We start from the raw sequence: 24,118 nt of genomic DNA, 5'->3' as shown, positions 1-24,118 counted from the left end.
TTAAGAATATAGTGTTCTCATCCATCACTTGTTTTCTTGAAAATAAAACTTTTCAGTTGTGGCTTTGTCAAATGTTTTGCCCAGTGAACTGTGCATGGTTCTTTCTTGCCATGTTTTCCAAGCACCAGGGCAGAAATCATTCACACTTTCTTATCTAGTTCTCTGAGTTTCACCAAGGAGACCTGATTCAGAAAAAATCTTGCGGGGAGGGAACCCATTTCAGTGGGGGATAAATTATTTCACAGTACATAGATGATATATGGAAATCAATGCCATGGGAAACAATGGTGGAGACAGTGCATTTGCTTTTGGATACAGCTTGGAGGTTTAATCTCACTGTAAACCAAGTGGTACAGTGACAATAAAGTATTCCTACTTCAGGTTGATGATGAAATCTGACTGTGAGCAGTACAGAACAATAGACCATAAATGAATACTCAAATATTCCATGGCCTGCAATAGTACAGTTTCACATTATGCTGAAATCTGTGAGAATTAAGGCTAGATAGAGATTTTGCTTACATGTATATTTTGGCAAGAATTGCTCTGAGTCTTCTTGTCAACACATTCTGCAAGAGAATAATGTATGTGTAAATGTATGATTGTTTTCCTCAAAGCAAATAAGTCAATTTTACAAAGAAAATTTCAACGATGGGAATTCGGACTCTAGAAAAAATTATAAAAGGCAGCAGCTGACCTTATATATCCAAATATTCTAGTGTAAACACAAAGAAAAACACAAAATGCAGCAAAGGGCAGGTTTCTCATTTCTTTAATTTTTCTTCCTTATTAGCTGATCCCTATTGTTCAGCTCAGGCCTCAGAATGATAATGTAACATTTGGGGAAGAAGATGCAACCCAGCAACCCACCACCGGAGGCTAAGATGGAGAAGATCTCCACAGCTACCATGTATTTTCCCTTGGTGCTCAGGTAGGAGGGAATAAAGGACAGCCAAACACTGCAGAAGACCAACATGCTGAAAGTGATAAACTTGGCTTCATTGAAACTGTCTGGTAACTTCCTGGCAAGGAAAGCCACAGCAAAACTTACAATGGCCAGGCAGCTCATGAAGATGAGGACACAGTAAAACATTGTTACAGACCCTTCATTACATTCTAGTATGATTTCTTCCATCACTGAGTGCATGTCCACATCTGGGTATGGGGGAGAGGTTGCCAGCCACACAGTGCATATCCCTGCTTGAACAATGGAGCAGAAAAGGAGAATGGAGTGGCCTAGTCCTTTGCCCACCCATTTCCTCATCCTGGATTCTGGTTTTGTAGCCATGAAGGCTAAAACCACCATGAAGGTTTTTGCCAGGACACAAGAAACAGCGGTTGAGAAGATGATGCCAAAAGTTGGTTGCCGGAGGAGGCACGTCACCTTCTCAGGTCGGCCAATGAAGAGCAAAGCACAAAGGAAGCAGAGCAGGAGAGAGATGAGGAGAGTGTAGGTGAGGTTTCGGTTGTTTGCAATGACAATGGGTGTGTCATGGTGTTTCATAAATATACCTAGTACCAGAACTGTGATCAGGGAAAGGAAAAGAGAGAAGCAGGCTAAACCTAAGCCCAAAGGTTCTTCATAAGACAAGAAGCTGATATCCTTGGGTAGACATACATCCTGGTTCTTGCTTGGATAGTGTTTGTCTGAGCATTTATTACAGTCATTCATATCTGGGGGAAAATAAATATATTAGGTGATACTTTTCAGCTTGCTGAAAATTTTATTTTATGTCTGAGAAGAAAAGAGACTTATTTAATTCAAAGCACATGTTTTGTACTGTCTGATGGTATTAATGGTATTGTGCTGTCTGATGGTAATATGGTATTGTTGCAAACTAAGCTTTCTCTGTCTCATGGATATGCCAATAAAACACATGAGACTGTGAGGGGAAAAGTCCAAAGTGTTTAATTCTGCACAAAACAACTAAACATCATATAAAGAGTTCCAAACAGTTTTTTACGTTTGGCATAAATTCCACACATTCCATTAAGTTTAATTTCCTATCCAATCAAAACACTTTGTTTGCCTCACCCCATTTCCTCCTAATGCACTTTGTTGTCTCCTTATGATTAGTCCAAATCACAGTTTAAATGAAGGAGTTTCCTCATGGTCTGCTAAAATTTTATTTCAGGATTCGATTTCACCTCAGTATTGTATTTCACTCCAGTTACCGGTAATAGTCTGACCACAGTCTGAGCATACTCAGTATGTCAAAACGTTATATGGTATGAGTCTCTGTACAGTGGTACCTTGGGTTACAGATGCTTCAGGTTACAGATGCTTCATGTTACAGACTCTGCTAACCCAGAAATAGTACCTCAGGATAATAACTTTGCTTCAGAATGAGAACAGAAATTGTGCGGCAGCAGCACGGCAGCAGCGGGAGGCCCAATTAGCTATAGTGGTACCTCAGGTGAAGAACAGTTTTAGGTTAAGAACGGACACCAGAACAAATTAAGTTCTTAACCCGAGGTACCACTATATTTAATTACCACAGTATTCTTGAATTTAATTGGTTCAGAGTTATGTGGTCCTGTAAGTGCCACAGCCAGTGCCGTTGCCATCTGAATGTTTATTCACACTAGCCTGGGTGCAGCCTGTGCAAGTCAGAAGGAGTGCCAAGGCCCCCTCTAGATATGCTCAGGACGCAAGATAGAAATGTGCAAAGAGAAAGGCACGCTTGGCCAATCCACATCATGATAAACTCTGTTCCGGAAACCAAAGTCCCCACTGTGGAAGGACGTGTGGATCCAGAACTGACCTCCACAGTCACTTACAGACTCATTGTTAAAACTGTGTTTATGGAAGACAATCTTGAGTGATCAATCAATCAATGAGTGATCGAAGAAGAAGAAGAAGAAGAAGAAGAAGAAGAAGAAGAAGAAATGCTTTGAACCACATACCATCCAACTGGCATATTTAGATTATCTTGAAGGCAATGATCAGAAAGAGGCCACTCACATTTCTGTAATCAATAAAGTTGTGGCGCAAAATTTTGCCCAATAGCCTTAAACCAAGATTCTGTGTCAGTGTGAATTTTATTCTAACAAGGAGCTGGTTTGTGGGTCTTGCCAAAGAAGAAGAAGACTAAGAAGAAGACGAAGACGAAGACGAAGAAGAAGAAGAAGAAGAAGAAGAAGAAGAAGAAGAAATGCTTTGAACCACATACCATCCAACTACTCTGGATGCATGGTCATTCTCATTTGATTAGCATATTTAAACTATCTGAAAGGCAATGATCAGAAAGAGGCAGGATCACACACACAGTAGATTATGTATTTTGAAACGTAAACTCAACTGTCCTTACAACACCTTTCAATTATTACTTTTGAGTCTGGATCTATTTATTTTCCCTACCATACTGGTTTGCAATCTTCCCCTCTGCACATGGGATGCAATCGTAGCAGCAAGGTGGCTGTCCCTCCTTCACTTTCTTCCTGGATCCTGGAAGACATGTCTCAGTACAGAGAGAAAGAGGCTGAGTCTATTATATAAATGAAAGAGCAGAAGGATCAGCAAGAGAACAATGAGTTTGGAAATCTTCATGTTCCTGGGCCCCTCTCTATGATGCAAAGCTGAGTCAGCCTTTCAGCAATATGTAGAATGGCTATATATTTTTAGTAGTAGTAATGGTTGAAGTGATGTCATACTCCCTCTATTGTTCTGGGATGTGTAGGTTTTGTGATTACATAGCAGTTCCCCACTTTTTAGCAAGAAAGGCAGAATCTTGGGGCTTATCTATCCTCTTTTCTTCAGTTAAAAATCAGTATTTTATAATGTTAAGAAATATTTATAAAATATTCACAAATATAATAAAATAAAATATTTGCCTTTATTCCTTGAGTGACTTCTAGCAGTAAGCTTTTGGCTCTTAATGTGGTACTTGGATGCTTTGGTCATATTCTACACAGTAACATGTAGTTTAAAAGACAATGAGTAGACATGCAGGTGAATATTCATTGCGTATGCAAGAATGAATCTCCTTGGAATTATCTAATTATACAGTCCTACCTGATTAAACCAACTGTTCCATGTTATGGCATCTTCATCAAGGATGAATGATGGGTTTGCAGAAGCCTGTGGATCTATCCTCCCAACACTCACTCTTTGCAAACTTTGGTTGGAGAATATAATCCAATTGACAATATTCAAGCTAGATACCACCTCACCATTCTGGTTGATGAAGACCACATCTCCAGCTGTATTGTTAAATGAGATACTTCTCAGAAAGTGATGGAGCTAGATTGAAAACAGAAAAAGCACGTTTGTAAAAGGCTGCAGTTCTAATACATGGCTAAGGTATCTTTATGCTGTGGGCAGGACCTACAGCAAATGGTGGGCGGTGATACAGTCAACTGTGAGTGGAGTCAGGTCCAGGGATGGAGAGACCACCAATTTTCTCTCTCCCACATCCCTCACTTCGTTTTAACAACCTTTCTTTATCTCCCCCTCCCCACACCACTTTCCCTCTGCCCTCTTCATCTCAGGAGACACCACAGTGGTGTGCAACCACATGCTCTGAGGGAGGATTTTGTGTATATGGGATAAAGAGAATGCTGAACATCTCTCTTGATCATTACCGCTGCTTCTTATCTGTGAATGCAGTAACATATTAGTGGTCTGCAAACTTCTACCATGGAGTGATTTTCCTTGTCTGAGACGAATGAGCAAGTTGACAACTTTTTGGAAACCCATATCTTGTGGGGGAATAACAGGCCTCTTCCAGTTGAGGATGTTTAGCCTATTACCTGCCAAAACTGTTGATTCTGATTCTTCCCTCTCCCTCTGTATGCCATTTCTCTGTGCCTGAGTCTGGATGTGAACATGGCATTTAAAGCATGGGCCATGGCGTAGACAGCACAGTGGATACTGTAACTGTGGCCTGTCATACTCATTTCAAAAAATGATCCAGGAAGGCTCTCCAGCTTCTCTTCTCCGGTGCAAATATTCCCCTCCACCTTGTCTGCAGTCATATCCGGGAACACACATTCAAAGGCCTGTTGCCAGAAGTCCCTGATAAAACCGTCCCCATATGTGTTGAAAGGGTTTCTGTGCACAACATATTGATGAAATTCTGGTGGGTTTCTGAAGTGAATTTCAAAGGATATAGCACCATTGAATATTCCTGCATCCCAGTTCCTTTGAATAACTACTGAAGCGAACTCAACCTGGGCCGTTATTATCCATACTTTACTTTTTATATTGTATGTCATGTCATCATGTACTGATAGGTATGGAATCCATCTCAAAATTGTCATGTAATAAGATTCTCCATAGGCAATTATTATATTAGCTGTGCTGCTAAAAATTTTATGAATTATAATTGCCCCCTGTTGTTGCATGCCATTTATTTCAGAAATAAAACTTAAACTGGGGATTCTTTCTAGGAATGCAAAGCAGACACCTCTCTTGGTAAATACTGGAGAGATGGTTTGCAGAAATCTTTCTCCATTGTCATTGTCCATTGCAACGACTCCAATCCATGTCCACCTGAAATGCAGAAGCAAAGAGAGAATTCCCTCATACTGAAGGGCTTCTGAGGCTGCCATCTGGTAGAAGGGAAGCCCTGGGCTTTTATCATTCATCACTGGAGCAGAGCCATAAATGAGCTAAAAAGTAAATGGAAGAATAGAAGAGACAAAGTAGATTCATTTCAAAGTATTCATATACATTATGTGGTGAACCCTGTTAGTCATATATGCGCTTTGTCAACATTTCAGGGTTTGGTGCATCTCTCTCAGTTATACAAAAGACATACATGCAGATGGGCTGAAAACTGGGATCATCTCCCATTAGTGGTTTGGAAACCTGTGCTTTGCTGAATGGAGAGGGGCACTGTCTCTTTTTTACTATTTTTATGAATCTTGTTAACACTTGATGTCTGGAGCAGGGCATTGTGTCTACTTCACTTAAAAACAAACAAAAGTTTTTTTATGCTATTGCAAAATTTGGCAGGGTCTTGTGCAATGGATAAAACTGGATGGGGGAACATGCCATGCCCCCAACAGCAGATTTCCTGGATATTATCTGGCTTTGTCAGAATTGCAACTTGGGTTAGATGCACATTTCTTCTCTGGAGCTTCGTCTTTCTTCTTCATGATGCACATGCCCTATCACACAGCAAAACTGTCCTGATTCTTCTCAGACTTTATTTATGAACATTTATTTCACTTGTGAATCAGCTGCTAACTACTTTCACTGTTCGCCTGCGGAACTGGATTGTATCTGCAGTTTGCCATAACTTCTCTGTATCTTTAATTATGTTGGGTGTGCTAAAGAGGAATAGTTATTTTTTTGGCTCCTACCTGTATGTTTTTTGTAGCTGTAAGCATTTTCCCCACTTCCCCAGCTTATTTGACATGCCCTCCTCACTAATTTTTCCACTGGTGCCTAAAATCTTATTTCTTTTATCCAGTAAGCAATTCCCCCCTTTACTCAGCAGCTCAATTCAGATACCCTCCTAACTAAGCAGAAAATGATGCATAACCAAAAACTGCTGGTGAGAGAGAAGCCCACTCTCCCACCAGTGGCATTTGTTATATACTGTAAGTGATCTAAATTTGTGTGTAAGACGTTAGAGTTACATATTTTTTTCAGGTATTGCACTAAAGGTAAAGGGACCCCTGACCATTAGGTCCAGTCGTGACCGTCTCTGGGGTTGCGGCGCTCATCTCGCTTAATTGGCCGAGGGAGCTGGCATACAGCTTCCAGGTCATGTGGCCAGCATGACTAAGCCACTTCTGGCAAACCAGAGCAGCGCACGGAAACGTCATTTACATTCCCACAGGAGCGGTACCTATTTATCTACTTGCACTCTGACGTGCTTTTGGACTGCTAGGTTGGCAGAAGCTGGGACAGAGCAACGGGAGCTCTCCCCATCACGGGGATTCGAACCGACGACCTTCTGATCAGCAAGCGCTAGGCTCTGTGCTTTGGCCCACAGCGCCACCCGCGTCCCCACAGGTATTGCTACCTTCCCCTTTATTCAGGTCTGTCTGTCTGTCTGTCTGTCTGTTGTTTGCTTATATTACAATTATGTACCATCTTTATTTTCCAAGAATCTCAAGGTGGTGTGCATGGTTCTCCTTGCAATTTCATCTTCACCCAGAACTTATGCTGAGGAACCTGCCTCTTCTCTATGCAAGCTAATAGAGGTATTGATCATGAGTGTCCTACCTGCGGAATCTTATAGATATCCAAAATAGTTGCCACATAAAAGGAGATTTCAGAATCCAGTCCCCCAATGACCCCAGTCAGACTATTTTCAACATCACATATATAGTTAGGGACAATTTTCTCCACCATGGATAAAAGCAGCAGTGTGGCAAGATATGTGCTCCTTGCACTGATATAGCTGTCATATAAGTGGAAGCCCAAGGTGATATTGGGTAGGATGTGAGGGTCTTCGTTGATCTGCTTGACTGCAAATGCCAAGGCCACAATGTGCTGGTAACCCTTAGGCACCACCCTAGAATAAGAGTTGCAAATGTATCAGCAGGAACTTCAAAATAAGTATTATTTTACATATCAACAGAGTAGTTAATCATATTGAGTTCAGTGGGGTTAACTCTCAGTCTGATCCACTATTGAATAGCTCTTATCAATAGAAGGTTCTCTCTGATGTTTATTTGAAATCTCCTTTCTTGTAAATTGAATACCCTGGTTTGGAGCAAGAGAAAACAAGCGTGTTCCACCTTCCTGGTGACAGCTCTTGAGATATTTTACAATGGCTATCATTCCTCTCCTCAGTCTCATCATAGATAAACATACCAAACCCCTTCATCCGTTCCTCATAAGTTTTGGTTTCCAGACCATCTTTGTAGCCCTCCTCTGCACATGTTCCAGCTTGTCAATATCCTCCTTAAATTGTGGTCATCAGAACTGGACACAGACTTCAGGTGACCAAGGCAGAATAGAGCAGGACTATTATTTCCTTTCATCAGGACACTATACTTCTGTTGATGCAGATCCCTTGACCCTTTCCACATGTACTACTGGCAAGCCAAGTTTTCCTCATCTTAGATTTGTGTATTTGTAGGTACCACTCTTACTTTTGTCCAAGTTTTTAAATATTTTAAACTCAGTAGTATCTAGAGTAGGGGTTGCTAATGTGGGGCTCATGGGACGTCTTCCCTTACATGTCTGAGGTCTTTTTCTGACACTAACAAAGTCTCTGGTCTCTCTGGTCTCTCTCTGCAGTGACTTCCTTTTCGTGAGTCAGTGCTGGTCGTTCTATACTTCATAATAAGTACCTTTCAGTGCTGAAACAAAGCTTAGTCTAAGTTCAGAAAATGAAAGCATAAGGACATTCAGCCTCAGAACAGGTTTTTAAAAATACATTCTTACTAATAGTCTAGTAGTTCAGATAAAGTCTAGCAAAATGGGCTGCTTATAAGGCCTCTCCCAAACACACAAGCATGCATACATGCATTTCAATACATTTATATTCATTTCTCTATCCAGAAATGGGAATATCTCCTATATTCTCTTAATTCACAAGACATTTGTTCCTTTTTTTTTTGCACCAGCACAAGTCCCATTCATATCTATAGTGGATTCCCCCAGGTAAAAGGGTAAACATTTGCTACCTCACTCATTATTCTGAGGCTGCAACTCTAGGTTTGATCATTCTTTTGATGTAATACAATGAGTGGCTTAGTTCTTACAGAAGCTCTTCAGGCAGCGCTGGTGGGGGTTCCTCAGTGAATGTTGCTGGAGAGGCGATGAAGCCACCATGGAAAACTATGCCACCAATGAGGAACTCTCCTGGCTGATGATACGTGTGAAGTGGATGGTGTGGACCTTGGAGCCTGCATTTTGCTATGTGAGCCTCACATACATTGTAAGAAATCAGTTCCAGCAGCAAGAACACTAAAAACACCATCCTTAATACAAAGGCAACTCTTTGTTCTATGCAGAAACTATGTTTTTTCCTGGCAATACTAGAATAGGTTTTTCCAAGATAAAAATTGTCTCATTTAAATGGTAGATTAATTTCCTGAGGGGACACAATATGGAAGTATCCAAAATTAGACTTGCTGATCCCAGACAGTATTTAAAGAATTCTGGTTAAGTTGTAGTATCCTTTGTGTTATGTTGCCAGGGGCCAGAGAAAATATACAGGGATTTTTGAGGAGCAGCATATTAATTATAGCCCTGTTAATAACCAAGCAGGAGTGTAGTTGTTCATCCAATGCTCGGGATTCCCTGTGGAATTGCAGAAGAAAATTGCTGAAGAAAATATTCAGAACTGTTATTTTAATTTCCCTTTCATTAGATAATAATAGACCAGTGGTGTATGGGTGAATTTAGAAGTTAGAAGCTCATAATAGAAGACCTTGTAGCCAATGAAGACTCCAACATGTAGCATGGTGCAGTCAGCATCTTGGAATTTGGCTGAGTGGACCTGGATTCACACCAGCCATGTGGCATGTCTGCAATGGCTGCTCATTGCTGTTCTGTAGGATTACAGTCGTGTCCACTGGCTCTCAGCCTCCTTCCCCTGTGCCTTGGGAATGCATGTTTGCCCAAACCCTCAAGGGCAAATGCCCCTGTGATTCTGGAGAGGTTGAGTTGGTGCTCCAGGTCCTCCTGTATGACTCCTTTTATAGAGCCTTGTGTAAAATCTCTCTTGATTCTGTCGGCCTCCATGAGCTAGAAACTTAGGGAGAAAAAGTATTTCTGAAATCTCCCAGACCCCACAGTTCATCCAGGTGCAGCTGAGGGTGGTCATGATTCCCAAAGTTGCTGAGCCTGACTTTCTAGCCTTTTGGGTGAATTTAATTCAGTGTCCACCTTCATTCAGGGATGCTGATATCTCTGGCTTCTTCTGCAAACGTCTGCATTTTATTTTTTAAATATGTATTCTGCTTCACTTCCACTAGGGCAAGGGTTGGTTATGTATTCTGCTTCACTTCCAGTAAGGCAAGGGTTGGGGATGTGTGGCACTTCCAAAACCAACCAACCCCAGACAGTATGGAAAATGGTCAGCAATGACGAGGGCTGTAGTCTAGCAATATGTGGAGGGCTATAGGCTTCCCAGCAAAACTTTAGAGGATTAAAAGCAGATAACAACAAAAGAAATAATATGTTTGCCTGTGTTTTTATATCTGCTGTAAGCCACTCAAAGTGGCCAGGGAAAGCCAGGTGGGTGGGTTATAAATAATAAAATTATTATTATTATTATTATTATTATTATTATTATTATTAGTCCTACTTCCTTCCATTTCTGTCTCCACTTGAATACCCTGGACCTTCTGCAAGGAGGGCATAATCTTACAGACAATACTTAACAAGCATAGTCCACAGATGTCCACAGAGAAATAAATGTTTTAAGGTTTAATGGGGCTTACTCTGGTTTATTTGCATTCTCCATTCATCATGGTTAGATCTAATCAATTTTATCTGCTCATCAAACATTTGATGAAGGGTGCCAACAGTCAGTGGAATATCCAACAATATACTTGTCACATATATGATACGTATATGTATTAAGTATAGAGTGTTCTGATGCATCACAAGTATTGGTGAAATAAAACTTTTCAATTGTAGCTCCCTATCTGTCAAATAACTGGATGCGGGTGGCACTGTGGGTTAAACCACAGAGCCTAGTATTGGCCGATCAGAAGGTCGGCAGTTCGAATCCCCACAACAGAGTGAGCTCCCGTTGCTCGGTCCCTGCTCCTGTCAACCTAGTAGTTTGAAAGCATGTCAAAGTGCAAGTAGATAAATCTGGCGGGAAGGTAAACGGTGTTTCCATGCGCTGCTCTGGTTCTCCAGAAGTGGCTTAGTCATGCTGGCCACATGACCCTGAAGCTGTACGCCAGCTCCTTCGGCCAATAAAGCGAAATGAGCACCGCGACCCCAGAGTCGTTCATGACTGGACCTAATGGTCAGGGGTCCCTTTACCTTTACTTATCTGTCAAATGTGTTGCGCAGTGAGGTCTGCATGGTCCTTTGCTGCCATCTTTTCCAAGAATGAGAGGGCAGAATTCATTTACATTTTCTTATCTAGGACTCTGAATTTCTTCAATGAGACATGATTCAGAAAAAATCTTGTGGGGAGGGAAACCCAATTCAATGGCGAGTATGTTACAGTACATTGATAAACTATGGAACTCACTGACACAGGAAACAATGGTGGGGACAATGCATTTGCAGTTGGGGACATCTTGAAGGTTTCCCACAGGTATCTGGTTGGTCAGTGAGAGTACAGGCTGCGGGACCAGATGGGCCATTGGCCTGACTCAAGAGGATCATCTTACATTTATACATTCTTGGGTATGGAAAGGTTGATGGTGAAATATGACTGTTAGAAGAACAGAACAATAATTCATAAATGAGTACTCATATATTCCATTATGCTGAAAGCTGTAAGACAAGTTTGATCATTCAGAATTAAGGACAGATAAAGATTTCCTTGTATGTGTAATGTATGTGTAAACGTATGGCTGTTTTCCTCAAAGCAAATAAGTCCATTTTACAAATGAATTTTCAACTATGGGAATTTGGACTCTAGAAAAAATTATAAAAGGCAGCAGCTGAACATATATTTCCAAATATTCTACTGTACACAGAAAAAATCATGAAAGAAAGCAAAGGGCAGGTTCATTATTTCTTTAATTTTTCTTCCTTATTAGCTGTTCCCTATTGTTCAGCTCTGGCCTCAAAATAATTATATAACATTTGGGGGAAAAGATGCAACCCAGCAACCCACCACCAGAGGCTAAGATGGAGAAGATCTCCACAGCTACCATATATTTTCCCTTGGTGCTCAGGTAGGAGGGAATAAAGGACAGCCAAACACTGCAGAAGAGCAACATGCTGAAAGTGATAAACTTGGCTTCATTGAAACTGTCCGGTAACTTCCTGGCAAGGAAAGCCACAGCAAAACTTACAGTGGCCAGGCAGCCCATGTAGATGAGGACACAGTAAAACATTGTTACAGACCCTTCATTACATTCTAGTATAATTTCTTCCATCACAGAGTGCATGTCCACATCTGGGTATGGGGGAGAGGTTGCCAGCCACACAGTGCATATGCCTGCTTGAACAATGGAGCAGAAAAGGAGAATGGAGTGGCCTAGTCCTTTCCCCACCCATTTCCTCATCCTGGATTCTGGTTTTGTAGCCATGAAGGCCAAAACCACCATGAAGGTTTTTGCCAGGACACAAGAAACAGCAGTTGAGAAGATGATACCAAAAGCTGGTTGCCGGAGGAGACATGTGACCTTCTCAGGTCGGCCAATGAATAGCAAAGCACAAAGGAAACAGAGCAGGAGAGAGATGAGGAGAGTGTAGGTGAGGTTTCGGTTGTTTGCAATGACAATGGGTGTGTCATGGTGTTTCATAAATATACCTAGTACCAGAACTGTGATCAGGGAAAGGAAAAGAGAGAAGCAGGCTAAACCTAAGCCCAAAGGTTCTTCATAAGACAAGAAGCTGATATTCTTTTGTAGACATGCATCCCGGTTCTTGCTTGGATAGTGTTTGTCTGAGCATTTATTACAGTCATTCATATCTGGGGGAAAATAAATATATTAGGTGATACTTTTCAGCTTGCTGAAAAGTTTATTTTCTGTCTGAGAAGAAAAGAGCTCTATTTAATTCAAAGCACATGTTTTGTAATGTCTGGTGCTCTGTAATATGGTATTGTTGCAATCTAAGCTTTCTCTGTCTCATGGATATACCAATAAAACACATGAGACCGTGAGGGGGAAAGTAGTCCAAAGTGTTTAATTCTGCACAAAAGGTTCAGCTGGGGATAACTCCCTAAAACAACTAAACATCATATAAAGAGTTCCAAACAGTTTTTTACGTTTGGCATAAATTCCACACATTCCATTAAGTTTAATTTCCTATCCAATCAAAACACTTTGTTTCCCTCACCCCATTTCCTCCTAATGCACTTTGTTGTCTCCTTATGATTGGTCCAAATCACAGTTTAAATGAAGGAGTTTCCTCATGGTCTGCTAAAATTTTATTTCAGGATTAGATTTCACCTCAGTATTGTATTTCACTCCAGTTACCGATAATAGTCTCACCACAGTCCGAGCATACTCAGTATGTCAAAACCTTATATGGTATGTGTCAGGGGTTCAGGGACAGAGGCACAGGGTAGGCAGGAGATGGAGAGCGATGGGGATGAATCCCAGGACAGCGAGGAAGAGGATGACAATGACTCTAGAGATTCCATGAGTCTTTCCAGCGAATCAGAGGATTCCCAGAAGGGGGCGCCGGTGGTCAAGGCCAGGGGAGCCCCAGGGGGGACTTGTCAGGAGCAGGGGGCCAGCGGGGGATCCCAAAGTGGCAGCTGGGCGTCAGGACCAGCCTCCCCGCCAGAGTGCAGCGGAGGCGGTGGAGGTTCCAGTGTATCAGGGGAGGCGGCTCCGGCAGTAGAGAAAGGAGGGAGGTCGAAGCAAGCCACCCTCCCGGAAGGGGAGGGGAGTAGTGAAGGGAGTAGCGTAGCTGTCAAAAGGAAAGTTAGAGGTTGGGGGCGCGCGCCAAGTTCAAATGTAGAGGCGCGCGGAAGTACAGGGAGCCCGGAGGAGGGGCCAGGTCCCAAAGCCCGCAGGAGGGGGCAAGAGCAGTCTGATTCCGCGTCGGAGGAATCCAGGAGGGGCGAAACCCCAGCGGGCAGAAAGACCCTGCGGAAAAGGAAAGAGAGAAAGAGGTGGAGCAGCGCAAGCCTCTTAAACTGGTGCAGGGCGGGGACAGATTCAGAAGGGACTTCAGCGGTCTAAGCCTAGCAGACGTAGGGCTGCGCGCCTCGGATCTGAAGCAAACAATGAACTGCAATAAACACGTTTGTATATAAGAAAAGAAAGGCGTTGGTCTTTGGTGAGCTGAGACTTGAGGCAGCCCGGACAGTAAGTCCCTTCTCCAAAAAACTGCAAAAAAATTTTTTTTGCAAAGCTCACGAAGTTTCGCAGACATGACTACTGAGGAGCAGATAACGACCCTGCAAAACGCAGTCGCTGAACTCTCCGTTGCAGTACGGGTCTCTCAGAAGACAGTTGCCGAAGCAGAAGCGCGATGCCAGGATCTGCAAGCCAGGTGGGATCAGGCGTGCAAACAGGGGTTCCCGGGGTCCAGATCAGAGGGAATCGCTCTGGGACGAAGGGGGGGCAATTTAGTAGCCCACTTCGATGGGAACCTGAAGCATTATCCCAACTTCAGAGCAGACGTCCTATACGCGCTGCATTTGCTTCGAAAAGACTTCAAAGATGAGGAGGAGAAAGTAGGCTTTATTGTGTCCCACTTGCATGGGGAAGCTAGAACCTGGTTACGCAATTTGTGGCGCGAAGATGGTCTTGCCCGCAGGGACTCTGACGAATTTATCAAAGCCATGGACGCTTGCTTCCAATCTACCGTTGACGTTGATGTGGCGCGCCAGGAGATGCATGGATTGCGGCAGGGCAAGGCTACAGTGCGTCAGTACCATTCTCGCTTTTTTGCATTGCTGAATGTGCTGGGCTGGGAAAAAGACTCCCTGGCAGTGAGAGACTTGTTTTGGGAGGGGCTTCATGGCTCAGTAAAAGATGAGCTGGCTAGGGGAGACAGACCTCAAACCCTAGCAGACGTCGTCCAGAGGGCACTCACGATAGGGGTGCGCCACGAAGAACGCCCTTGGCACAGTGAGGAGGGGCGTCACGTCCGCCCACCAGCTAGAGCGCCTCCTTTTCTTCTTCCCAGGGACCTGGGACGTACAAATCCCTCGCCTATGCTGAAGGGAGGGGAGGAGCCAATGGAGCTGGGTCGTGCAAAGGCTCAGTCAGCTGCCGGAGCCTCAGCGTCCGGAGCAGTCAAGGCGAAGCCTCCTAGAGGGACCAGGAAGTGTTACATCTGTGACAGCCCACAGCACATGGCTAAAGAGTGTCCCCAGAGGCTCCAGAAGCACACTGCAGCCTTAGCAACAGTAACAGGGGAAGAGTTCCAAGGAGAACAGTTTCAGGGAAACGAGAATGCCTGGATGGAAGCAGAGATGCTGGGGCTCCACCAGGCAAGTCAGTGAAGCAGTCCCCAGCGCTTTTGCAGCCTACAGACCCCTTACCACCCAAGCCGGTGGTGCAGCTCACTGCTACTCTCCAGCTACCTAATGGACTCACCCTGGAAGTCCCCATTACGATTGACTCAGGGAGCAACGCAGACTTCGTGGGGATGCAGTTCATCAAGCAGCATCGCATAGCGCTACTACCAGCCACGCTGCCTCTGAACGTCGTCACGGTAGATGGCAGAAAGTTGCTGGGTGGGCAAGTGGTACAACAGACGCCACCCATGCTGCTGAAAATTGGGAATCATCGCGAGGTCATCAGTTTCAATGTCACCCAACTGTCAGACACGCCTATAGTGTTAGGCATGAGTTGGCTGGATAGACACAGCCCATCATTAGCGTGGTACCAGCGGCAGCTCACCTTTGGCTCGTCCTACTGCGCACAACATTGCATCCAGACAGGCCAGGAGGAGGAGGGCCAGGAGGAAGGGCAGCAGTTGCATCTAGGCATGGTGCAGGCAGTGCCCCACAAGTACAAGGGGTTTTTGGAGGTCTTCTGTGAAAAGGAAGCTGACCAATTACCACCCCACCGGCCCTACGACTGTGCAATTGACCTCTTACCAGGGGCGACGCTGCCGACTGCGAAGCTGTATTCCATGTCTGAAGATGAAATGCAGGAACTCCGGGAGTTCATAGATCACAATTTGAAGCGGGGATTCATCCGAGAATCCAAGGCCGTGGGGGGCAGTCCTGTGTTTTTCGTGAAAAAGAAGGACACGCCCCAAAAAAGGCTCATTGTGGACTATAGGGCCATCAACTCGATGACAAAGCCCAAGGCCTTCCCCATGCCCAAGATTGACGACCTGCTCGCGACGGTGAGGAAGGGGAGGATCTTCACCAAGTTGGATCTACGCGGAGCATACAATCTAATACGCATGAGGGAAGGTGACGAGTGGAAGACGGCCATGTTCACGCCGCTGGGCACCTATGAATACAGAGTTATGCCGTTTGGTCTCCAAAATGGCTCCCACTGTTTCCAAGCATTCATGCACCACGTGCTAGCAGGACTCCTCTACAAGAAGTGTGTATGCTTCCTCGACGACATTCTGATCTTCTCAGAATCGCAGGAGACTCACGAGAGAGACGTAAAGGAGGTCCTGCAGAGGCTACGGGAGCACAGGCTCTACGCCAAACTGGAGAAGTGCCAGTTCGACGTGACGGAGGTGGATTTCCTCGGCTACCGGCTGTCCGACAAGGGACTAGCCATGGACAGCGCCAAAGTCCGCGCGGTGTTGGACTGGAATAGTCCGCGCAATCGGAAGGAGGTCCAGAGGTTCGTCGGTTTCGCCAACTTTTACCGCAAGTTCATCAGGGGTTTCGCGAAAGAGACGGCAGCTATCACGGACACCCTCAGTTCCAAGAAGAAAAAGTTCACCTGGACGGACCAGGCGGAGCAGTCCTTCAGGAGACTTAAGAGTCTCTTCGCGTCCGAAGACCAGCTGCTACATGTGAATCCCGGCAGGCCCATGCGGGTTGAGACTGACGCATCTGACAGAGCAGTGGGGGCCGTCCTCTTGCAGGAAGATCCGCAAGGGAACTGGAGGCCCTGCGCTTTCTATTCCCGGAAGCTCAGCAAGTCGGAACAGAACTACACCATCTGGGACAGGGAGTTGTTGGCCATCCACGCGGCTTTCAAGGCGTGGCGGCACTTCCTTATCGGAGCCAAGCACACCGTGCAGGTCCGCACGGACCACAAGAACTTAGAGTATTGGCGCACGGCGAAGCTCCAGAGCCAGAGGCACATGAGATGGGCGGAGTTCTTTGCGGATTTCGATTTCCGGATAGAGTATATCCCGGGAGACAACAACGTCATAGCGGATGCGCTCTCCAGGAAACCGCAGTATCTCGAGGAAGCGGCACCAGCGGCAGCCAGGCACATTTTCGCACCGCAAGCGTGGGCGTGCGCTTCCGCCGCCGTGGACCTGGACGCGGTACGACGCGCGCTACAGACGGATCCGTTCGCACAATCCATGATGGAGGAGGTGCGAAGAGGGACAGCAAAGGACGGCGAATTCCAGATACGCGACTGTCAGGGGTTCAGGAGCAGAGGCAAGGGATAGGGAGGAAACAGAGAGCGAGGGGGAGGAGGCAGAAGAAAAGATGAGTGATGACGACGACCCGAGATCTCCGAGTCTTTCCAGTGAATCAGAAGATTCACAGAAAGGAGCACCAGTGGCCAGGGCAAGGGGGGAGCCTAGGGGGACACCCCAGGAAGATAGAGCCAGAGGGGACTCAGAGGGGAGCAGTTGGAAATCGGGACCAGCGTCACCGCCAGAGAGCAGGGAAGAGGAAGAGCGCCAGGGATCAAGCGCTGGCAGCTCACAACAGGGGGGAGGGCACGAGTCAGGAGTGGCCACACCTCCATCGGGGAGCGAGGAAACGGTCAGACGGAAGGTGGAAAGTTGGGCGCGCGCGCCAAGTTCAAATGCACAGGAAGGTGGCGCAGTAGGCAGCCCGGAAAGGGAGCCAGGTCCTAAAGCCCGCCGAAAGGAGGGAGAAGAGTCAGGGGAGTCAGCGTCAGAGGAATCCCGGAAGGAAGAGACCCCGGGGGGCAGAGGGACCCAGAGAAGAACAGTCAGGCGGAAAAGGTGGAGCAAGGCTAGGATATTAAGTTGGTGTACAAGGGGCGGAGACTCAGATGGAGCTTCGCCGATCTAACCATTAGACGTAGGGTTGCACGCAGCAGCTTGAGAATGGAAACTGTAACTCAATAAAGACTTTTATTTAATGATCGCTGGCTAGCGTGATCCTCTGTGAGCTAGGATCTGGAAGCAACTCTGACAGCGACGGTCTGCTGACCCGCAAAGGTGCTCTCTACGTGCCCGGAGACGATCTCCGCGCGAAGGTTTTACAGCAGTTACACGACGCACCCAGCGCGGGTCACTTCGGCAAAGAAAAGACGGCGGACTTAGTAGCCAGAGACTTTTGGTGGCCCCAGATGCGGGGAGAGGTCGCGGATTACGTCGCCAGGTGTGACATTTGTCAGAGGTCCAAGCCAGTGCACAAGAAGCCAGCGGGATTGCTGGAACCGCTGGAGACGCCACTACAGCCGTGGGAACGGGTGGCGCTGGACTTTGTTACTGATCTGCCCAGTTCGCGGGGCAAGACGGTGGTGCTTGTGGTTGTAGACCTGTTCACCAAGATGGCGCACTTCATTCCTTGCGCGAAGGTGGCAACAGCGGAACAGACCGCCAAGCTGTTCATAGACCACGTGTTCCGGGTGCACGGCTTACCGTGGTCCATCCTGTCCGACCGGGGTCGCCAATTCATTTCCAGTTTCTGGCAGAAGCTCCTGGGCATCCTGAATGTCAAGATCAACTTAGCGTCGGCGAGACACCCGCAAACCAACGGCCAAGCGGAGAGGGTCAACGCCATCATGCAGCAGTACCTGCGATGTTACGCCAATCAAAAGCCTGCAACTTGGGTGGACTACTTGCCGATGGCCGAGTTTGCCTACAACAACACGAAGCACGCGTCAACGGGGGTGACACCGTTCTTCGCCAACAATGGGCGACATCCCAGAACCTTCCCGGCGTTGGAGACAACGACGCAGGGGGAGTCGCAGGGAGCTGAGCATTTAGCAGCAGAATTGCAGGAGGTCCACGAGGAGCTACGACGGCACTTGGAACTAGCTAAACACGCCTACAAAGTGCAGGCAGACAGGCACAGGAGGGCAGGAGAAGACATCCAGGTGGGGGACTGGGTATGGTTAGCAGCCCAGGCGGTGCCGGCCAAGTCGTTAGCTAAGAAGAAGCTAGGACACAAACAGCTAGGGCCATACCAAGTTGAGGGCAGGATCAATCCCGTAGCTTTTCGGTTGACCCTCCCAGAAGGTTCCCGAATGCACCCGGTCTTTCATAGGTCGGTGCTTACACCCTACAAGGCCCCACACAGATTTCAGGAGCCAGGGACGGCACCAGACCCACGTAGAGAATCACCGGGGGGGGGAGTCACCGAGGACCCCGACACTCAACGAGGTCACGGAAATTCTGGACTCGAGATGGGGGGAGGAGGGAGTGGAATACCTCCTCGCCAGGGAAGGTACCCCGGCCAGCGCCAACAGTTGGGTGCCAGATTATGCTCTGGAGGAACCTCTTCTTAAAGACGAGTTCCATGCACTCTTCCCACACAGGCCCATGCCAGAGGAGTATTTTGACGACTGGCTTTTTACGCCCACACTTTCAGGCAGCACCTTCCGGGGGTTCTCCTCCACAGAGGAGACCACGCCGGAATCGAGCCCTCCAAGGGGATCGTGCTCGGGGGTGGACACGGACCGCTCTTATTGGTGGGACGATCAACCAGAAGTGGGGTGGCGAAGGGGGCCTTGGCAAGCAGCATCGCCTGAAGTAACAGGGGGAGGGAAGGGTTTGGAAGTGTTGGGGGAGGACCCCGGTTTCGAGCACGCATACACTGAACTGGAAGCAGAGGAGATCGACGTCGATGAACTGTATCCAGCGTCTACCCCCGCTACAACGGATCTCCCGGAACCTGCGCCCGAGCAGCGGGAGGGGGGAAGGGGGGGCTTCGAGGGGGGGATGGATGTCAGGGGTTCAGGGACAGAGGCACAGGGTAGGCAGGAGATGGAGAGCGATGGGGATGAATCCCAGGACAGCGAGGAAGAGGATGACAATGACTCTAGAGATTCCATGAGTCTTTCCAGCGAATCAGAGGATTCCCAGAAGGGGGCGCCGGTGGTCAAGGCCAGGGGAGCCCCAGGGGGGACTTGTCAGGAGCAGGGGGCCAGCGGGGGATCCCAAAGTGGCAGCTGGGCGTCAGGACCAGCCTCCCCGCCAGAGTGCAGCGGAGGGGGTGGAGGTTCCAGTGTATCAGGGGAGGCGGCTCCGGCAGTAGAGAAAGGAGGGAGGTCGGAGCAAGCCACCCTCCCGGAAGGGGAGGGGAGTAGTGAAGGGAGTAGCGTAGCTGTCAAAAGGAAAGTTAGAGGTTGGGGGCGCGCGCCAAGTTCAAATGTAGAGGCGCGCGGAAGTACAGGGAGCCCGGAGGAGGGGCCAGGTCCCAAAGCCCGCAGGAGGGGGCAAGAGCAGTCTGATTCCGCGTCAGAGGAATCCAGGAGGGGCGAAACCCCAGCGGGCAGAAAGACCCTGCGGAAAAGGAAAGAGAGAAAGAGGTGGAGCAGCGCAAGCCTCTTAAACTGGTGCAGGGCGGGGACAGATTCAGAAGGGACTTCAGCGGTCTAAGCCTAGCAGACGTAGGGCTGCGCGCCTCGGATCTGAAGCAAACAATGAACTGCAATAAACACGTTTGTATATAAGAAAAGAAAGGCGTTGGTCTTTGGTGAGCTGAGACTTGAGGCAGCCCTGACAGTATGATTGTCTGTACAGTGGTACCTTGGGTTACAGATGCTTCAGGTTACAGATGCTTCAGGTTACAGACTCCGCTAACCCAGAAATAGTACCTCAGGATAATAACTTTGCTTTAGAATGAGAACAGAAATTGTGCAGCAGCAGCATGGCAGCAGCGGACGGCCCAATTAGTTATAGTGCTACCTCAGGTGAAGAACAGTTTTAGGTTAAGAACGGATACCAGAACAAATTAACAATAGCTACAGCCAGTGCCATTGCCATTGCCATCTGAATGTTTATGCACACTAGCCTGGGTGCAGCCTGTGTAAGTCAGAAGAAGTGTCAAGGCCCCCTCTAGATATGCTCAGGACGCAAGATAGAAATGTGCAAAGAGAAAGGCACACTTGGCCAATCCACATAATGATAATCTCTGTTCCGGAAACCAAAGTCCCCACTGTGGAAGGACGTGTGGATCCAGAACTGACCTCCACAGTCACTTACAGACTCATTGCTAAAACTGTGTTTATGGAAGACAATCTTATTCAGCTATGAGTGATAGAAGAAGAAGAAGAAGAAGAAGAAGAAGAAGAAGAAGAAGAAGAAGAAGAAGAAGAAATAATGCTTTGAACCACATACCATCCAACTACTCTCAATGCATGGTCATTCTCATTTGATTGGCATATTTAGACTATCTGAATGGCAATGATCACAAAGAGGCAGGATCAAACACACAGTAGATCATCTATTTTGAAACGTAAACTCAACTGTCCTTACAACACCTTTCAATTATTACTTTTGAGTCTGGATCTATTTAATCTATTTATTTTCCCTACCATACTGGTTTGCAATCTTCCCCTCTGCACACGGGATGCAATCGTAGCAGCAAGGTGGCTGTCCCTCCTTCACTTTCTTGCTGGATCCTGGAAGACATGTCTCAGTACAGAGAGAAAGAGGCTGAGTCTATTATGTAAATGAAAGAGCAGAAGGATCAGCAAGAGAACAATGAGTTTGGAAATCTTCATGTTCCTGGGCCCCTCTCTATGATGCAAAGCTGAGTCAGCCTTTCAGCAATATGTAGAATGGCTATATATTTTTAGTAGTAGTAATGGTTGAAGTGATGTCATACTCCCTCTATTGTTCTGGGATGTGTAGGTTTTGTGATTACATAGCAGTTCCCCATTTTTTAGCAAGAAAGGCAAAATCTTAGGGCTTATCTATCCTCTTTTCTTCAGTTAATAATCAGCATTTTATAATGTTAAGAAATATTTATAAATTATTCATAAATATAATAAAATAAAATATTTGCCTTTATTCCTTGAGTGACTTCTAGCAGTAAGCTTTTGGCTCTTAATGTGGTACTTGGATGCTTTGGTCATATTCTACACAGAAACATGTAGTTTAAAAGACAATGAGTAGACATGCAGGTGAATATTCATTGCGTATGCAAGAATGAATCTCCTTGGAATTATCTAATTATAGAGTCCTACCTGATTAAACCAACTGTTCCATGTTATGGCATCTTCATCAAGGATGAATGATGGGTCTGGAGAAGCCTGTGGATCTATCCTCCCAACACTCACTCTTTGCAAACTTTGGTTGGAGAATATAATCCAATTGACAATATTCAAGCTAGATACCACCTCACCATTCTGGTTGATGAAGACCACATCTCCAGCTGTATTGTTAAATGAGATACTTCTCAGAAAGTGATGGAGCTAGATTGAAAACAGAAAAAGCACGTTTGTAAAAGGCTGCAGTTCTAATACATGGCTCAGGTATCTTTATTCTGTGGGCAGGACCTACAGCAAGTGGTGGGCAGTGATACAGTCAACTGTGAGTGGAGTCAGGTCCAGGGATGGAGAGACCACCAATTTTCTCTCTACCACATCCCTCACTTCGTTTTAACACCCTTTCTTTATCTCCCCACACCACTTTCCCTCTGTCCCTCTTCATCCCTGGAGACACCACAGTGGTGTGCAACCACATGCTCTGAGGGAGGATTTTGTGTATATGGGATAAAGAGAATGCTGAACATCTCTCTTGATCATTACCGCTGCTTCTTATCTGTGAATGCAGTAACATATTAGTGGTCTGCAAACTTCTACCATGGAAGTGATTTTCCTTGTCTGAGATGAATGAGCAAGTTGACAACATTTTGGAAACCCATATCTTGTGGGGGAATAACAGGCCTCTTCCAGTTGAGGATGTTTAGCCTATTACCTGCCAAAACTGTTGATTCTGATTCTTCCCTCTCCCTCTGTATGCCTTTTCTCTGTGCCTGAGTCTGGATGTGGACATGGTATGTAAAGCATGGGCCATGGCGTAGACAGCATAGTGGATACTGTAACTGTGGCCTGCCATGCTCATTTCAAAAAATGATCCAGGAAGGCTCTCCAGCTTCTCTTCTCCGGTGCAAATATTCCCCTCCACCTTGTCTGCAGTCATATCCGGGAACACACATTCAAAGGCCTGTTGCCAGAAGTCCCTGATAAAACCGTCCCCATCTGTGCTGGAAGGGTTTCTGTGCACAACATATTGATGAAATCCTGGTGGGTTTCTGAAGTGAATTTCAAAGGATATAGCACCATTGAATATTCCTGCATCCCAGTTCCTTTGAATGACTAATGAAGTGAACTCAACCTGGGCCGTTATTATCCATACTTTACTTTTTATATTGTATGTCATGTCATCATGTACTGATAGGTATGGAAGCCATCTCAAAATTGTCATGTAATAAGATTCTCCATAGGCAATTATTATATTAGCTGTGCCGCTAAAAATTTTATGGTTTATACTTGCCCCCTGTTGTAGCATGCCATTTATTTCAGAAATAAAACTTAAACTGGGGATTCTTTCTAGGAATGCAAAGCAGACACCACTCTTGGTAAATATTGGAGAGATGGTTTGCAGAAATCTTTCTCCATTGTCATTGTCCATTGCAACGACTCCAATCCATGTCCACCTGAAATGCAGAAGCAAAGAGAGAATTCCCTCATACTGAAGGGCTTCTGAGGCTGCCATCTGGTAGAAGGGAAGCCCTGGGCTTTTATCATTCATCACTGGAGCAGAGCCATAAATGAGCTAAAAAGTAAATGGAAGAATAGAAGAGACAAAGTAGATTCATTTCACAGTATTCATATACATTATGTGGTGAACCCTGTTAGTCAAATATACCCTTTGTCAACATTTCAGGGTTTGGTGCATCTCTCTCAGTTATACAAAAGACATACATGCAGATGGGCTGAAAAATGGGATCATCTCCCATTAGTGGTTTGGAAACCTGTGCTTTGCTGAATGGAGAGGGGCACTGCGTCTGTTTTTTACTATTTTTATGAATCTTGTTAACACTTGATGTCTGGAGCAGGGCATTGTGTCTACTTCACTTAAAAACAAACAAAAGTTTTTTTATGCTATTGCAAAATTTGGCAGGGTCTTGTGCAATGGATAAAACTGGATGGGGGAACATACCATGCCCCAAACAGCAGATTTCCTGGACATTATCTGGCTTTGTCAGAATTGCAACTTGGGTTAGATGCACATTTCTTCTCTGGAGCTTCGTCTTTCTTCTTCATGATGCACATGCCCCATCACACAGCAAAACTGCGCTGATTCTTCTCAGACTTTATTTATGAGCATTTATTTCACTTGTGAATCAGCTGCTAACTACTTTTACTGTTCACCTGTGGAACTGGATTGTATCTGCAGTTTGCCATAACTTCTCTGTATCTTTAATTATGTTGGGTGTGCTAAAGAGGAATAGTT

The 24,118-nt window shown here is 46.0% G+C and overlaps 3 protein-coding genes across 3 annotated transcripts in view; all 3 read right to left on the bottom strand.

Annotated features, from left to right (window-relative positions):
• LOC308461335 (vomeronasal type-2 receptor 26-like) overlaps nucleotides 1-24,118 on the bottom strand; it is a 67,508-nt gene that overhangs the window by 15,690 nt on the left and 27,700 nt on the right. The gene's annotated exons all lie outside the window — the stretch shown is intronic.
• On the bottom strand, nucleotides 763-5,609 carry LOC308461341 (vomeronasal type-2 receptor 26-like). Its single transcript, XM_080978195.1, has 4 exons — nucleotides 4,753-5,609; nucleotides 4,016-4,243; nucleotides 3,362-3,488; nucleotides 763-1,674 (listed from the first exon to the last, which is right to left on the bottom strand). The coding sequence occupies exons 1-4, from the start codon at nucleotides 5,587-5,589 to the stop codon at nucleotides 773-775; spliced, it is 2,094 nt and encodes a 697-aa protein (XP_080834321.1). The 5' UTR covers nucleotides 5,590-5,609; the 3' UTR covers nucleotides 763-772.
• Nucleotides 11,623-23,433, bottom strand: LOC308461343 (vomeronasal type-2 receptor 26-like; the record flags this gene model as incomplete). Its single annotated transcript, XM_080978197.1, has 4 exons — nucleotides 22,577-23,433; nucleotides 21,844-22,071; nucleotides 21,190-21,316; nucleotides 11,623-12,524 (listed from the first exon to the last, which is right to left on the bottom strand). The coding sequence occupies exons 1-4, from the start codon at nucleotides 23,411-23,413 to the stop codon at nucleotides 11,623-11,625; spliced, it is 2,094 nt and encodes a 697-aa protein (XP_080834323.1). The 5' UTR covers nucleotides 23,414-23,433.

Source organism: Podarcis pityusensis (assembly GCF_964106645.2).
Source record: "Podarcis pityusensis genome assembly, chromosome: 13".
In the NCBI taxonomy this organism is placed as follows: Eukaryota; Metazoa; Chordata; class Lepidosauria; order Squamata; family Lacertidae; genus Podarcis; species Podarcis pityusensis.
Note: the sequence above shows the minus strand (reverse complement) of the source record. Positions and strands in the feature narration are given on the sequence as shown.